The following is a 12,763-nucleotide window of genomic DNA, read 5'->3' on the forward strand; positions in this document are numbered from 1 at the left end:
CTCCTGTGTAATTCGAAATGAGTAAATTGGCTTGTAAAGCATCACCTGTGGATAATTTAACGTACCGTAGTTTGTCGCCGTAGTTTGTCGCCATTCCATGGTGTGAGCAACTTTAAAAGCGGGGCATGTTTGGAATCAATTTTACCAAAAAATTGGGTTATTGTACTTGTGTTCACTAAAATTCATTAACGTGTATTGTTTCCAAAAAAAAAAAAATGCATTTGAAAAGCTGCTGTGCAAATATTGTATGACAAAAAAAAAAAAAACAAAACCCAGCATTTTATTATTCAGGGTCTCTACTTTAAAATGGAGTTCCACCCAAAAGTGGAACTTCCGCTCATTTGTCTCCTCTCCCCCTCCGGTGCCACAATTGGCACCTTTTGGGGGGGAGAGACAGGATACTTGTGCCCACTTCCAGGAGTCCGGGCCGCGGCCCGTGACATCACCGCGGGGCTCCCTCCTCCTCTCCCTGTCGCCGAGCCAGTAGGAGAGAGGAGCAGGGCCTGGCACATGCGCAGTAGGCTTCCCGGCATGAAGCTGTAAGGCTACATTGCTGGGTACCCTTACCCGTAATGGCGGCGGCAGTACCCGACAGCTGATGGAAACATCAGCTGCGGTGCCAACATCGCTGGACTCCAGGACAGGTAACTGTCCTATTGTTAAAAGCCAGCAGCTGCAATATGTGTAGCTGCTGGCTTTTATTCATTTTTTGGGGGGCGGACCTGGGCTTTAAAAAAATATATGTAATGTTTGGGAGTTCTAAGTAACTTTCTAGCAAAAACAGTGCTGATTTTTACGTGTATGTGAGAAATATCAGAATTGGCCTTGGGGGTCCAGTGGTTAAGCTGGCCATACACTGATAGACACTGTACAGCGGGGATGAACGAGTCTTCCATTGGGGCTATTGTATTTTGACAGCCTGTTCTGCTTTAGCTTTAGTCTTTCACAGTTGTACAGGCTTGTATCCTGTACTGAAATTGCCTTACTCTGATTTTACAGCACAGATTGTGTACTTCTCAGTGTGCTAATATTAGAAACTGCAGCAAGTTAGATATAACCTGCCTCATTTCCTCCACAGTCTTATTGTCCTAGGCCCACCCTTTTTATTTATTGGATTTCAATTCTTTCAATTGTGGAAGCTCAGCATCCAATGTAAACGTTAGCTAGAGTGGTCAGCATGCAAATCCAATCTGCTTAGTAAAATCCACTGCTCCAGACTGACATCCGCCCCATTAACGCATTTTTATATTTTCATTATTATTACACAAGAGTCAGCCCACTGTTTGTATCAAAGCTAAGGGCTCATGAGATTAGTGCCAAGGAGTGTTGTGATATTTTCAGGAAGCTATGTACAGCATCCTGCTGGCTGGCCCCTCACACCAGCCATAATCTGTGCATTTGTGCATTGTCTATGCAACACAGACAAACATGACATTAATGGGTCTAAAATAAGGTATGTAATAGAAAGGTTTATGTAGCAATTTAAAAAATGCATGTTCATAAGGGAAGGGGGAAGAGGGGGTGGAGGAACGTTAAGAACATTAAACTTCAGCTTTAAAAACCATATATACTGTTAATCTATATAAAGTGGTACAGAAACATTAGGCAGATTCACTTCATCCATGTTTTATAAATGACCATGTGTGTTAAATTCAAAAGTCCCAATATTTTAAAGTTTTCAGGTTTCAGGGAACCCAAGCAAAATTTATTCAATCCGGATCAGTGGGAAGAATGCACCTTACATCGGTGGTCACTGGGAAGAATTCCACCCTTACAGAGCGCTATAAAGATCACTGGTGTCATGTAGACTTAATCTTATCATGTGATTAAGGTTTATAAATATGTTACTACCAGATATTACCGTTTTAGAAATTGGCACCATGGAAGTGTGCATTTCTTTGTATATGAAATTCAATGTATGTAAACATGTATCTATGCATTAATATTTTACTATCCACCACTCTATTCATTTTGTTACCATGAGCTTCATATAAAGTCCCACCCTCTTTTTGCATCTTTGCTGCTTTTTCTGTTGCATTTTTGCTCTTTTTCTTCACAATGATAGGGATGGAGGCACAAGACCATATCCGATCATGGCTTCATTTAAAGTCCCAAATCCCCCCCCCCCTCTTTTTTTTTTATGACGTTGTGGACTGTGTTAAGTGACATTGGACCCAGAATTACACAGGTACCATTGGATGGGTGGTCAGTCAGCTACAGCTTTATGGAGCAATCCTAGTTGTAAATGCTTGCTTTAAAGCAGGGATCTCCAAACTAGGGCCTTTCAGCTGTTTATTTTATTTATTTTTTATATACTACTTATATAGCGCCGTCAATTTACGCAGCACTTTACATATACATTGTGAATTCGCATCAGTCCCTACCCTCAAGGAGCTTACAACCTAAGGTCCATAACACACATTCATACATATACTAGGGCCAATTTTTAGACAGGATCTGATTAACCTACCAGCATGTCTTTAGAGTGGGATGGAAACCGGATTACCCAGAGGAAACCTACACAGGCACAGGGAGAACATGCAAACTCCAGCCAGAAGGTGTCGTGGTCAAGATTCAAACCAGCGACCCTTTTTGCTGCTAGGTGAAAGTGCTAACCACTACAGCACTGTGCTGTTGTGGAACTACAGGACCCATGAGGCATTGTAGAACTCTGACATTCACAGACATGACAAGGCATGATGGGAATTGTAGTTCCTGAACAACTGGAGGGCCATAGTTTGGAGACCACTGCTTTAGAGTATAGAGGAACATGTGACCTCCTCTCTGACAGTGCTCAGGTTACGTCACTAGGGATTTCAGTGTTGTCGAGCAAGGTGAGCAGGGAGGGAGTTTTTAGCCAGTGCAAATAATTTGTCACCTTATCCTGAATGGGGCAAGGTGACAGACTATGTAAAAAAAAACAAATTTACCTTTTTTAATTTCTCTGAGTTCATTGACAGACACAGCACTCTATTATTCAGAACCATAGGGTTATACCATCCCCTATGCCTATGGGCAGTCCTAAGTGATATACACCCCCCCCTCTCTGCTATAGGCCTCCAGTTTAGTAACAAGCAGTGTCAGAAGTATTAAAACTCAGAAATGGATTTTACGGAAAGTCAAAAATCACATTTTCTCTTTCGTTCATTGACAGACACAGTGCTCCATTATTCGGAAGCATAGGGACGTCCCAAAGCAGTGCCAAACATGAGGGGTGGAATGACGAAAAATCAAGGATAACATAACATAAGAGCCAACCAGGTAACAGGATCTCAACACAGAACAAGCTGGAGCCCAACCTGAACAACACCCCTTCAAGAGGGAATAGACCCTCTAAGCAGCAGCCTGCAAAACCTTGCAGCCAAAAGAGGCATCTGCAGATGCCAACACATCCACTTCATAGAACGTTGTGGAAATGCACACCGATGACCAAGTGACTGCCTTGCACAATTTCGCAACGGACGCCTGATGACAGAAGGGCAAAGAAGCACTAATCGTCGAAAAGCATGCACCAGAACAGGGAAAGGAGGAACCAGATCCCTGACAGGATAGGCCAGAGACATCATCTTTATGATCCATCCAGAAACAGTCGCAGAAGAAGCAGACAGACCCTTTCTTGGCCCGTCCGTGATCACACAGAGTCTGACCTCCAAAAACACAGCACCAGTGGAAACGGACGTTGAACCCCTTGGGGGGGAAGGGTACGCACCAAGGAGTGCGAGACCAGGGGACGCTGAAGACAACCACCCAGGCTGACACCTGGCCATTGATGGCACTCGAGGCACATTCCTGCTCAACCCCCCCGTGAAGGGAGGTGGTAATCGTAGCCACCGAGAAAAAACGAAGATGAATGCCCGGTGACTCACACCAGGATACATGCGCTTTCCACATCCGGAGGTAGACTCCCTAGCCATCAGCAGTGTCGGAACTGCAGCACCTGGCTCATCACAGCCAGTCCATTAAAACCAGCGACTCTAAAGCAGGATGGAAGAACAACCCTTAGGACAGTAAATCCTCCCTGAGAGGCAGTCGCCAAGGAACGTCGGCGACCAGGCGCATCCGGTTGGCGTACCCAGACCGACAAGACCCATCCGGAGCCAATAGACTGACCGGAATCCCCACGGCCGTGATCCTGCGCAAAGGCTACAGCAGAAGCTGGAGAGGAGGAAAGGCCTAGAGCAAACGTTACCGGCCCCATGGGCCACCAGAGCGGTTGAGGTGCCCACCATAGGATCCCGTGACCTTGCCAGAAACCCTGGTAGGAGTTCTGTTGAGCCAGGACGCAAAACAGATCTTATGGGTGCCAAAAGGGGGACCGGCCTCCGCCGCAGCATCCCCCATCTTGAAAGGTTCCCGCACAGATGTAATAAGTGCGACAACCAGCACCTTTTAGTGCACCACTGCAGTTGTGGATGAATCATCCTCATTCCCGACAGGACAGGGAGCGTGGCCACCAACCCCGCAAGGTAGGCTAGGTAGGTTTGTGGTGGCAGAGCCAGATATAGGATCGTTCGAGACAAAGGAGGTAGGGAAGGGCGGGGGGGTGCCATTTATTAGGCTACATGCCAAAGCGCCACCACAAAAAACTCAGGAGGGGGCCACCAACTGAGACCTCTGCCGCCCGAGGGCCACACAGGGGGGCGCAGACCGGGGCCCTTCACAGGGGGGCGCCGACCGAGGCCCCTCACGGGGGGGAGGGGGCTTGGGGTGCCGCCCACCCAGCACACGGTCAGTAGGCCGCGGCCTAAATTACAGGAGGGCCGCCGCAGGTGGTCACGTCTGGTCACCCGCCTCCTAGGCCCAACCACTGCAGCAGGTGGGCCCAAAGGATACCCCCGATACCCCCCAGTAGCAACCCCGAGGGTGGAAGGGGGGGACAGCGTGTCCAAAAAGCACCTAGGCCAGAAGCCTGGGCCTCACCCGGGAAGGAAGGGAGGGGGGTGGAGAACCCCCGGAGGGACTGACCACCCCAGAGAGTACCTGTGGCCCACGTCATGTCCAGGGAAGGAGAGGAGGAGGCCCCGTACTTACCAATCCAGCAAAGTGTGCGGGTAATGCTCCCAGACAGATCCCCTTGCCACCGAAGTGGGGGGGCTGTCGGCCATGAAGAACGCTGCGACTCAGGCTGAGACATGGCCGTATGCGACCTTTTGAGACGTTTAACTCGCAGGGCCAGACCCCGTCCAGTGGGGCTATGTCGCGGCCGACCTAACGTGTAGCTGCAGTCTGCACGCACTCGCTGGCCAGACTGGGAAGACCACTAGATCTTAGTGTCCAGTCCGTCGCCCAGCCCGGCAGTTGATTGTAGATTTTACCGGAAAAAATCCAGGAAAGAAGAAAATAACAAACGAAAACATTCCCAGGACTAGAGATCCCAGCAGGGAACTAGGTCCTTACTCCTGACTAGGCAGAAAAAAAATCGAAGGCCTATATCAGAGAGGGAGGTGTATACCACCTAGGACTGCCCATAGGTGTAGCCAAGCCTTTTTTTCTGCCTAGTGTCCTACTCCTGTAGGGGGTGGTATAACCCTATACATCTGAATAATGGAGCGATGTGTCTGTCAATGAACGAATGAGAAAACACCATTACAGTTACTAAGTGACCAAGATTTTTTTTAACATTTGAAATGTCATTGGTTTAGTATTGCATAACAGTTGTACAAAAGTACCACTACTGTATATTGTTGTACATGTATTAAAAAAAATAAAAAAAACGATTTCACTTCTGAATCTTGAAAATCATTCATAGACTAAATGGTATCGTTATGAAGGGATATTTTGCTTAGCTGCTTCAAAGTGGCTTAAGATATCCAATCATACGTTTGGAATGCATTATATTCTAGAGATAACACAGTTAAAGGATAAATCTGGTAGATTCCAAAACAGCAACAGATAACAGTGCTGGGAAAATAGCTAAAGATGCACTGTCTGCCCTGGACCTGTGCATCAGCTTCCCTCCACTCAAACATTCAATCCAGTTACAGTTCTCTATGATTGACAGTTTTGGTTGGAAATTGAATGTACAACTACTTTGTGTGTCTGTGGATTTCGCTTCAATGCTAGCTGTACCCTACAGAGTAACTATAGAAAATAATTTGTGGACTATTTTGTGATCATACCTGAACAGTAGCTTTTGGCATCCATGCTAAAGAAATAAATATTTTCTCCTTCAGTTGAAATCCTGCCCAGGACACCATCAAGAATGTGAAGCATATCCGCACTATTAATGCAATTCCAAGTGTGGCAATACACAATGCTAAAAGAATGAATGGGAAACTGTTAAGCTTTTTTTCAAGGGAAAGAAACCTTATGCATTATACTGTATATACAGTGCATCCAAAAAGTATTCACAGTGCTTCACTTTTTCCACATTTTGTATTACATTGCAGCCTTATTCCAAAATGGATTAAATTAATTATTTTTGTCAAAATTCTACAAACAATACCCCATTATGACAACGTGAAAGGAGTCTGTTTGAAATATTTGCAAGTTTACTAAAAAAAACAAAACAAAAAAAACAAAACGTACATAAGTATTCACAGCCTTTGCCAGGACACTCAAAATTGAGTTCAGGTGCATCCTGTTTCCACTGATCATTCATGAGATGTTTCTACAACTTGATTGGAGTCCACCTGTGGTAAATTCAGTTGACTGGACATGATTTGGAAAGGCACACACCTGTCTATACAAGGCCCCACAGTTAACAGTGCATGTCAAAGCACAAACCAAGCAATGAAGTTCAAGGAATTATCTGTAGACCTCCAAGACAGGATTCTATCAAGGCACAGATCTGTGGAAGTGTACAGAAAAATTTCTGCAGCACTGAAGGCTCCAATGAGCACAGTGGCCTCCATCATGTGCAAATGGAGGAAGTTTGAAACCACCAGGACTCTTCCTAGAGCGGAATGCCCAGCCAAACTGAATGATTGGGGGAGAAGGGCTTTAGTCAGGGAGGTGACCATAACCCGATAGTCACTCTGACGGAGCTCCAACGTTTCTTTGTGGAGAGGTAAACCTTCCAGAAGAACAACCATCTATGCAACACTCCACCAATCAGGCCTGTATGGTAGAGTGGCCAGATGGAAGCCACTCCTCGGTAAAAGGCACATGACAGCCCGCCTGGAGTATGCAGAAAGGCACCTGAAGGACTCTCAGACTGGCAAGTGTCATGTCTGGAGAAAACCAGGCACCGCTCATCACCTGGCCAATACCATCCCTACAGTGAAGCATGGCAGCATCATGCTGTGGGGATGTTTTTCAGTGGAAAGAACTGGAACTAGTCAGAATTGACCGAAAGATGAATACGGCAATGTACAAAGACATCCTTGATGAAAACCTGCACCAGAGCGTTCTGGACCTCAGACTGGGGCGAAGGTTCATCTTCCAACAGGACAACGACCCTAAGCACACAGGGAAGATAACAAAGTGGCCAGGGGAGAACTCTGTGAATGTCCTTGAGTGGCTCCAGACTTGAACCCGACTGAACGTCTCTGGAGAGATCTGAAAATGGCTGTGCACCGATGCTCCCCATCCAACCTGATGGAGCTTGAGAGGTCCTGCAAAGAAGAATAGGAGAAACTGCCCAAAAATAGGTGTGCCAAGCTTGTAGCATCATACTCAAAAAGACTTGAGGCTGTAATTGGTGCCAAAGGTGCTTTAACAAAGCACTGAGCAAAGGCTGTGAATACTTATGTACATGTTTTTTTTTTGTTTTTAAATAAATTTACAAAGATTTCAAACAAACTTCTTTCATGTTGTCATTATGGGGTATGGTTTGTAGAATTTTGAGGAAAGTAATGAATTTAATCATTGGCACTGTGCAATAACAATATATATATATATATATATATATATATATATATATATATATATATATATATATATATATATATATATATATACACATACACACATATACATACATACACACACATACACATAATATTATATTATATATATATAGATATATACACACATATACATACATATACATATAAGACCAGGAGCCGTCGTTATACGGCGGTAGGTTGGCTCCCCTGCGCGAATCGACGGCAGCTTTAAGGGCTATGGGGGGGGGGGAGGGGGCGTACGTTCCCCGTTCTGTCAGGGTAGTAGAGAGATCTGCTGTTCCTAGTATTCCGGAACAGCAATCTCTTGTTTTTCTCAGACGACGCCATTTGTGGTGAAACGTACGTCGGGAGGTTGACGCTCTGATGTCATCGCCATTTTCAGTGTGGACGGGTGCTCGCTATGCCGGCCGGCTGTTTGCTGTATTTTTACATACTCATGTGAGTTTTCTACCTTTATCTATTAAATCGTTTTTATCAGTATTACACTATGGCCAGTTCCTTTTTATTTACATGCTTGTGAGATGTCATTTTGGAGTCTCTGCTGTATCCTCCGGTTCCTGCCGCAAGCAGTCCAGAACGCCAATGGATCTCTCATACTGCTATTGAACATAAGCTGTGGTTGGCTTGCCTTGCGGTAAGCGCATTATTTGCCTGGTGGTGGATCACGTAGTGTGGTGTGGTTAACTGATACTGAACACAAGCTGTTGTTGGCTTGCCTTGTGGTAAGCGCAATATTTGCACAGAGTGTGGGGTCTCATCTTCACTACGGAGTTTGCTAGTGTTCACTCTAAGTTCCCTTTTTTTTTTTTCCTGCTGTATCTTTATGCACTAGTGTAAGTTTTCTACCTGTTCTAAACTTTGATTAGTTTGGCAGTATTACACTATGGCCAGTTTCTTTTTATTTACATGTCTATGAGATGGAAGTTTGGTGTCCTTATTACATCCTTTCAGCTACGATGTATACAGTCTAAGAGCACCATCTGGATTCTCCACACCAAGACGTGATACAGGCTGGTATTCGCTTGCCTTGCGGTAAGCGCAATTATTGGGTATTTGCGGATACTGTATGGGTTGTCACTCATATTTTTTACACCATTGACTCTGGTTGGATTCACCCAAGGGGTCTTTCTTGAACTGATTTCAGATCATTACTTCACATTTTTATTTTCTGTTACTATATATGGACACTTATTTTTATTCGCAAATATTACATATGGACACTCATGTTTGATTCATACATACATGTGTTGACCCATGTACTTTTCATAATTCAATTTTTAATATTTTTCAACATTTTTGTATTTATAAATGTACTTCCTCACGGAAGTCTTTGAGATTGCTTCCCGTGTTTCACTTATATTTAGCGCGGTTATTTCTTTTTTATTAATCTCTCTCTACTCCCAGGCAGTCCACTCCCCCCACAGTTGGAAACACCTCCCTAGGGAACACTTAACCCCTTGATTGCACCCTAGTGTTAACCCTTTCCCTGCCAGTGAGATTTATAGAGTAATCAATGGCTATTTTTTAGCACTGATCACTGTATAAATGTCACTGGTCCCAAAAAAAGTGTCAAAAGTGTCTGTCTGCCGCAATGTCGCAGTCCCGCTAAAAAGAAGAAAAAAAGAATAATAAAAATGCTATAAATATATCCCCTATTTCCCTTAACGTCTCTCAGGACAGCACTTGAGTGACTCCTACCCTTGCCAATAGGAAACACCTCTTCCACCAAATTTATAAGGAGGCTCCTTCCCACACATTGCCAGTTTTTGTGTTTCCTCCGGAGGGAACACTTTGTGGGGAGTTAGGGCTCTTAGGGGCTGTCCTGAAAGCCCAGGTTTCCTGTTCCAATGTTTTTCTTTTTCATACCTCATGAGAGCTGTTCCTCCCATTCCACAGCTATTGTTAGGTGCTGCTGGCTGGGCTCCTTCTCCCTCTCCATTTGGGTTCAGGGAGAGTCAAGGCTGCTGTGGGCATCACTCCCAGGCGGCGGCGAGGCACAGGCGGTCACCGTTTTTTCTCAGTCCTCCACCTGTTTCCTGTGACGCCGCCACCATCTTGGGGATGGCATGCTGTGCTCCATCCGCCGGAAGTGAGGCATCCGGAGGGGGTGGCGCCCATGGAGCAGGCGTACGGCGTCATTTCCACCGGAAATCGTAGGGGGAAAAGGGAGGAACGGGGCTGGTGCTTTTTTGCCAGTTCCGGTCTGGTGCAGTGGCGCTATTGGAGTCTGGAACCGGCATCCAGCCACACACAGCAACGCAGCGCTCCTCGATGGAATCTATGGTGGCAGTGAGTGGGACAGGCACAGGCACCAGCAAGGCCCAGGTAAGGGGCAGTTGTATACTGTCCTCTTTTTACTGTGGGGTCTCTCTTTCTCCCCCCCCCCTCCGGTGGCAGGGGCCTGTCTGGGCACATGAGGAGGCTTTGATCCTCACCTGTGGTCAGCCTCCTTGTAAAAAGGACAGGTTGTCTCACTGGGATGGTTTCTTTTTTCCTTGTTTTGTCTCATGGCAGGCCAAGAGCTCTGATCCAGTGGCAAAAAGGAAATGCCCTTCATGTAAGGCAAAACTACCCGAAGGATGGAAGAAGACTTTATGTTAAACCTGTACTGATTCGCTAGTTAAAGAAGAAGCTTCTTCCGCTTGCAGCGATTTGATTGCATCTGTTAAGAAAGAACTTGATGCGACTATTCAATCATTTCACTCTTCTCTAGCAAACCCATCCCCGAGTCAGCCAACTACCTCACAGTCCTCTCAGGGCTCACTGATAGTCCCGATGGTGGAGACTGAGGCATCTCTTACCCAAGAGGGACATTCCCCCTCCCAGTCTAGAGAAGAATCTGATGACAAGGAGGAAGGAGAAAAATTTACCTTCAAAATATAAGTTGTCTTTAGAACAGGTAGATGGCCTGTTAAAAGCAATCTATACCACACTGGGTCTGGAAGAGGAAAGAAAGGAGTTATCTCTGCATGACAAAATGTATGCAGGGCTCAGCGGAAAAAAAAAAAAAATTAATTTGCAACTTCCCGCTACACTCAGTTATTTCTGAGGCTATTAAGAAAAAGTCTACAGAGCCAGAGAGAAAACCTTTCTTTCCTTAAGCCTTAAAAAGGCGTTTTCCTTTTGATGAGGATCCAGGGGCGGTTTGGAATAAAAGTTCTAAACTAGATGCCGCTTTCTCCCAAGTCTTGAGATCAGCAGATTTGGCATTCGAGGATATGGGGGTATTAAGAGATCCCATGGATAAAAGGATGGGTCAGCTGCTTAAGAGGGCCTGGCAATCTGTCACGGGTAATCTCAAACCTGCCATGGCGACTACTGTCGTCTCCAGGAACATGGAATTTTAGTTGAGTCAACTTAACGCTCATATTTTGGCAGACTCGCCAAAACAAGAAATTTTGGATTCTCTCGACCCTGTCAGCCACTGTAGCCTTTATTTCTGATGCCTCAGCGGAATCAATCAAAATGACAGCAAGATCTGTAGCCTTAACTAACTCAGCCAGAAGGGCTCTGTGGTTGAAAACTTGGCCGGGGGACGCAGCATCCAAAAATAAGCTGTGTGGGATACCGTTCCTGGGGGACTTGCTTTTTGGACCTGACTTTGATGCAGTCCTAGATAGGACAGCTGATAAAAAGGAGTCATTCCCTATCAAAAAGAAAAAACAGCCAGTTAAGCAGTTTTTTCGTTCCCAAAGGGCTCAAAAGCAAAAGTACAAAACCCCAGGAGAAAAGAAAAAAATTGGTCGTCGCAGAAGGCAAAAGGAAAGGGAAATGTCCTTTTCCATCCTCCTGCGTCCTCCAGCAAAAACACAATGACTTGTACCTACCAGTGGAGGGGAGGCTTCAAAGTTTCCTCCCCCTTTGGGCAGGCATGACAAAAAGTCAATATATTTTGGACATGCTGTCCCAAGGTTACAGAATAGAGTTTTTGGATCATCCTCCAGAGAGATACTTTGTGACAAACCTACCAAGGGATTTAACAAAGGTCCTGGCTATGAAGAACCTTTTAAAGGATCTGAGGCACCAGAGGGTTGTGATACCAGTATCTCCAGAGGAACAGGGTCAGGGATTCTATTCCCACATATTTCTGATAAGAAAACCATCTGGAAACTTCTATTTAATTCTCAACCTGAAACCATTAAACAAGTCAGTCCTATACAAAAAGTTTTGTATGGACTCAATCTTCACGGTCAAGAATATGCTGACCAAAGAATGGTTTATGGCAACAGTCGACCTAAGAGATGCTTATCTTCATATTCCTGTAGCGCCTCAGTCTCAGAAATTCCTGAGGTTTGCAGTGAATATGGGCAAGGAGATTATACATCTTCAGTTCAGGGCCCTTCCCTTCGGTCTGTCGTCAGCTCCCCATATGTTTACGAAAATAATGGCGGAAGCCCTCGCCCCTCTTAGACTCCGGGGGATTGCAGTAATCCCAGATCTGGATGACCTCTTCTTTTCCCCATCCAGGAAGAAGTTGCGGGGGGATCTGGACAGAGCCCGCAGTCATTTGGAGTCACTGGGGTGGATAGTGAATGTTCAAAAATCAAATTTCATTTCAGCTCAAGTACTTTTTCTGGGATACCTGATAAATTCAGTAGAACAAAAGATTTTTCTCCCAGAAGAGAAAAAGATCAAGGTCCAGAGGGTAGTAAGGACATTTCAAATGAATCAGCAGATTTCAGTTTGAAGGATTATGTTGGCTTTGGGAACATTAACCTCTTCTATGCCAGCCATCCAATGGGCAAGGCTGCATTTCAGGCCTCTCCGTGGGTCATGATTTGGCACAGGGAACATGGTCCCAGGCCGAGGCCAAAAAATCCTCGAGTTGGAGAGAACTAAAAGAGATCGCCCTAGCATTGGCTGTCTTCTCTCCATGCCTCCTAGGTTGCCAAGTCCAGATTCTGTCAGCCAAT

General features: G+C 45.4%; 1 protein-coding gene across 3 annotated transcripts in view; it reads right to left on the minus strand.

The window, feature by feature from the left end:
- Positions 1–12,763, minus strand: part of LOC141110382 (sodium/hydrogen exchanger 9B2-like) — a 134,140-nt gene that overhangs the window by 2,299 nt on the left and 119,078 nt on the right. For all 3 annotated transcript variants that reach the window (XM_073601721.1, XM_073601712.1, XM_073601704.1), the window contains one exon: positions 6,120–6,256. In XM_073601721.1, coding sequence (XP_073457822.1) covers positions 6,120–6,256 — 137 coding nt within the window. The remainder of the gene's footprint in view (positions 1–6,119; positions 6,257–12,763) is intronic.

Source organism: Aquarana catesbeiana, linkage group LG01 (assembly GCF_042186555.1).
Source record: "Aquarana catesbeiana isolate 2022-GZ linkage group LG01, ASM4218655v1, whole genome shotgun sequence".
NCBI classification, from domain to species: Eukaryota; Metazoa; Chordata; class Amphibia; order Anura; family Ranidae; genus Aquarana; species Aquarana catesbeiana.